At 38.6% G+C, this 4,867-nt stretch overlaps 1 protein-coding gene across 1 annotated transcript; it reads left to right on the forward strand.

The window, feature by feature from the left end:
- The first annotated feature begins 524 nt into the window (after window positions 1-524).
- On the forward strand, window positions 525-3,663 carry sox14 (SRY-box transcription factor 14). The gene has a single exon (XM_082190301.1). It carries the CDS (start codon window positions 931-933, stop codon window positions 1,645-1,647), a length of 717 nt encoding a protein of 238 aa, XP_082046427.1. The 5' UTR covers window positions 525-930; the 3' UTR covers window positions 1,648-3,663.
- The last annotated feature ends 1,204 nt before the right edge of the window (window positions 3,664-4,867 follow it).

Genomic DNA, 4,867 nt, shown 5'->3' on the forward strand with positions numbered 1-4,867 from the left:
AGACAATTCAGTTCTTAGTGCGTTGTGGTTTTAATGATTAAGCTTTCCATGTGTGCTTAATTTATGATGTTGTTTAACCAAAATAAACTAATAAGCAACAAATCTGCAACAAAAGGACAGATAAGAAAAAAAAAACATAAGATAAACGTCAGATGAATTGTTACAATATTTTAAATAAATAGGCAAGTTTAACTTTAAGGGCACACACAGAAGCGTGTTCGCATAAGGAAAGCGATGTTTAAAATAAGAATTTGCCTGCTCTTCAGGCATCTGTCGTCTCTGAAGGATTGACGCTGGTAGATGTCAGGTTTTATTACAAAAAGGTTGAAGGTCTGTGTTTGTAGACCTTCAACTAAATGGATTTGGGGTGGGAAGAGAGTCACCTCCTTTTCCTCCCCGATCTTTGTTTGTGTTGTAATATACATATTTTGGTAGGTATTATGTGGCTTTCTCAGAGCTGATTGGGCGCTCAGGTTGGCGCGTGAACGCCCTGCGATTATGTCAGATCGCGTGCAGAGCTAACCAGCCCAGCCTTTGAACTTCACCGCTTTTGGCTCTCATTCACGCGCTACTCCTCATTTCCCAGCCAGGTGCTTCGCGGGGTGAGAATCCTCCGAGAAAAAAAGCAGGCAAACAGATCGCGGAAACTTCGCTTCCCGCGCTGGATTTTGTGGCGCGCGTGGCTGTTCTTCTCTGAGTCGAACAGTGTCAGCGTTTTGAAGAAGAAAAATCTTTCAACTTAACGACAAACACGGAAGAATTACTGGATTTTTCCCCCCATTGATGCCGTTTCCCTACTCCTCCTGCTCTTTAGAAGTGGCATGATCAGTGTCTGTCTGCAGTACAGGTGAATACTTTTTTTCTCTTCGTTGGTCGAAGAACTTTTTCGTTGTTATTTTAACAGGGAACTTTAAACGGGCGCCTTGAAAAATGTCGAAACCGGTAGATCACATCAAGAGACCAATGAACGCCTTCATGGTCTGGTCAAGAGGCCAGAGGAGGAAAATGGCTCAAGAGAATCCAAAAATGCACAATTCCGAAATAAGCAAAAGACTTGGCGCCGAGTGGAAGCTGCTCTCTGAATCCGAGAAGCGACCGTACATCGACGAGGCCAAGAGGCTGAGGGCTCAACACATGAAAGAACACCCAGACTACAAATACAGACCCCGGCGCAAGCCCAAGAACCTCCTCAAGAAGGACAGGTACGTGTTCCCTCTGCCCTATCTGGGCGACACGGATCACCTGAAAGGACTTCCGGTCTCAGCCACGGACTCGCTCTTAAGTTCCGCGGAAAAAGCCCGTGCGTTCCTGCCACCCACATCTTCCCCTTACTCGTTCCTCGACCCGAGCCAGTTCAGCACCAGTGCCATCCAGAAGATGACAGAGATGCCCCACACGTTGGCCACCAGCACTTTACCTTACGCATCATCTCTGGGATACCAGAACGGCGCATTCGGGAGCCTGGGTTGCCACAGCCAGCACACCCACACCCACCCTTCGCCCACAAACCCTGGGTACGTGGTGCCGTGTAACTGCACCGCATGGTCGGCATCGAGTTTACAGCCGCCTGTTGCCTACATACTGTTCCCAGGTATGACCAAGAGTGGGATTGACCCGTACTCATCAGCACATGCCGCTGCTATGTGACTCAGCCGCTAAAAACAGTCTCCTCTTTGAAAACTTGAATACAGCAATGCATGTACATAAGAAGTGAGGAATGATCGAGACATTTTACTGAGGCCGTGTGGACATGAACTTTTCACCATCTGCGAGAGGTTCCTTGGATCCCAGCATGGATCTTGGAATAGATAAGGCAGGTGCCCAGAACTGTAAGAAATGTAAATGTTCAAACGTTTATTATTATGGCTACCGGATTTGGATGCCTTTCATTTTATTTATTATGTACGATTTGATGCTATAATAATGATAATTTTGTTTGAACAGTTAATATAATTGTTATTCTCATATTATTATTATTATTATTATTATTATTTGAATGACTTTGATTTGCACAACTAACGGTTATGATTCATGTTTCTTGTACAGCCTGTTGTATTTACCATTATGTTTGGCACTCTGAAATTCAAATGATACGACTATAAGGATTTCAAAGTGAGAGATTTCAGCGTTTAGATTATACGGGTTATATTGTTTATAATTATTAAACCGGCACCTAAAATTAGACAGTCTATTTAAAATATCAAATGTGAAGAAAAAAAAAGAAGAAAAAAAAATCCTTATCTTTCAATATTTTTAATTTGGACTTTTTTTGTTCTGTGGTTCAAGTGCTAGTCACTCGTTCATTTGATTTCAGAAAGACTTAAAGTTTGAAGCGAAGCAGTTCATGTTGTATTTTTTATCTGCGATGGTAACTTAAATCCTGTCATGTTAATGGAAAGGAAATGTATTCTAAAAGGGTGATACCTCGATTCTTTGTTCATTTGCCGAGCAAAGACATTTTGAATAAAGACAATCTGTCTTAAAAAATGCATAATCCTTGTTAAATTGCTTATTTAAACTATTAATGAATATTGTTCTTGACTATGCTCTTATACAGTCGTGCCAAAAGGTAACAGGCATGTCGGTAGTGGTGTACCCGAACATGCGTTTAATAAATATTTACTCTTCCTGTTATGTATTAACTACGGTTTTTATTTTTGCATCAAATATAATGGATTTTGTCGGGCAGAGAGAACGCAGGCCTTAACTGCTAAACATAAACAGATATGTATCTTACACGATAAATATATATATCTACAATAATTATCTTCTCAATCAGAACTGCTTAAATAGTCCAACTGGCTGTCTAATAACCATCTGGCTTTTCGGCTTAGATTTGAGATGAACTCTGTCAGCGCGTGGCGTTCCCGACTGCTCTATAGGGACCGCCGTTCCAAATTAAATGGCAAAACAATTACTGTACAGGGACGCTTAGGGAAACTGAGGGCGAACATGAATTGTGATTTACCCTGAGACCCACAATAGGATGGAAATTGGACAGAAGAAGGGGTGGTACGAATATGAGCCATGTCATTTAGTATTACAAAACAATTTCCAATAAAAACAAGTGAACAAAGCGTCAGGTGCTTTAAAATATGGGCCGATTTTCGCCGAGTGGCGCCTTCAAACGCATTGTGACATTGAACAGACTGCAGATGTAGAAGCTGACAGTTTGCATTACTATCTCCATTTTACATTCGGCTTCTTTCTTTCTTTCTTTCTTTCTTTCTTTCTTTCTTTCTTTCTTTCTTTCTTTCTTTCTTTCTTTCTTTCTTTCTTTCTTTCTTTCTTTCTTTCTTTCTTTCTTTCTTTCTTTCTTTCTTTCTCTTGTAATTTGTATTACATTTTGAGCCCGTTTTTATTTGTAAATACGTTCGTGTTACTGTGTTCAGGTTGTAAAACTTTTTGCATTAAGGTGTGTGTCATGTCTCTGAAATAAGGTGATCACACTCTTTGATGTGTGTATGATGAGACGTTTCACCCTTCAGGGACGCTATGCTTGTTCCACCTGTTCCACCGCTTAGATCACTCCAACGTTTTACGGACAGAAACACGATGCTATAAGTTTCACAAAACAAATGAATTAATATCTACGTGTAAAGTGTGATTTATGACGTTGCGAATAAAATCTTATAAATATAAATATATCTATTTTTAAATCAATGCGCTGTAAAATAATAGGCATAGGCTACTACTACTACACTGTAAAAAAACCAAAAACTATATATATATATATATATATATATATATATTCATGATTTGTTATCACAACATTTTTTCTTTTGCCAAATCAAATTTATGTGGTTCAGATAACATAATATTTTTTTATTTCTGTAGCCTAGATTAAACCAATCTCCTTCATTGTATTAACTCATTTTTTAAAATGTATTTAAATGAACTCAAAATGTAAGGCAACCAGGTTACTTTTTTAAGTTAAACCAACAATATAGCCTATTATATATATATATTTTTTTTTTACAGTGTACTACTACTTCTATAAAATTCATGGTAACTAGCTTTGACTTCATTAGTTTTAATGGTTAATGTAAAAAAAAATCAAAAAAAATCAGTGCACTTTGTTTTTAAATGCAGTTTAGCCTTTATTAAATTCGACTTCTCATTTGAACAGTGAACTCTACTGTTACAACTCGTTTAGAATAACATTTCTTTCACAATTTGTCAAGATTCACATAATACTAACCCAACACAGTTGGTACAAGTCCTCCTCCTGTATTACAAAAAAGTGTTGCTGAAACTAAAGCAGATGCGTGAATGGGGAATGGGATTCACTCAAAGGAAACAAGCTCGCAGAACAATTGGGTTTGGGCTGCAAACAGAGGATTGGAATTGGCCTGTACTTTTGTCTATTGTCGCAGGGATGGGGAATGGGATTTGCACACCGAGGTGTAATAGCATTACTGTATTAATTAAAATTTTCATTTCACATCCAGATTGTTTACTTATCTGCCAGGAACATATGCTGGAAGAAGTTAAGATTCACGATTCTGCACTATTGCCCAAGGTGCAATTCAATATAAGGGAGGGAGGGGGCTCAGATTTTTATGACAGACTGTGCTCTTATCTGCCGCTGTAAATTAGGGTGATACTCCATTGAACCGAATAGCAAGTTTTACATCAGCCCCCTAAAGCATGCAGATTCAACTTTGAAATTGGACGATGATAATTAGGGAACTTTAAGGAGCACTTCTAATCTAAAAGAAATGCGGGAAACGTGTGTTTTTGCATTACTAGATTATTTAACAATCAACAAGACCTGAACTTAAATTAAACCCTTCATATCGGAAAAATATATATTTTAAAATGACTGTTTAGCTCAGCGTCCAGTCAGCACGGAAGTCTCTAACAT

Source organism: Leuciscus leuciscus, assembly GCF_965113295.1.
Source record: "Leuciscus leuciscus genome assembly, chromosome: 14".
Classification (NCBI taxonomy): Eukaryota; Metazoa; Chordata; class Actinopteri; order Cypriniformes; family Leuciscidae; genus Leuciscus; species Leuciscus leuciscus.

Coding starts and splice junctions, on each gene's coding strand:
- sox14 (XM_082190301.1), top strand. CDS start 931: ATGTCGAAACCGGTAGATCACATCAAGAGACCAATGAACGCCTTCATG.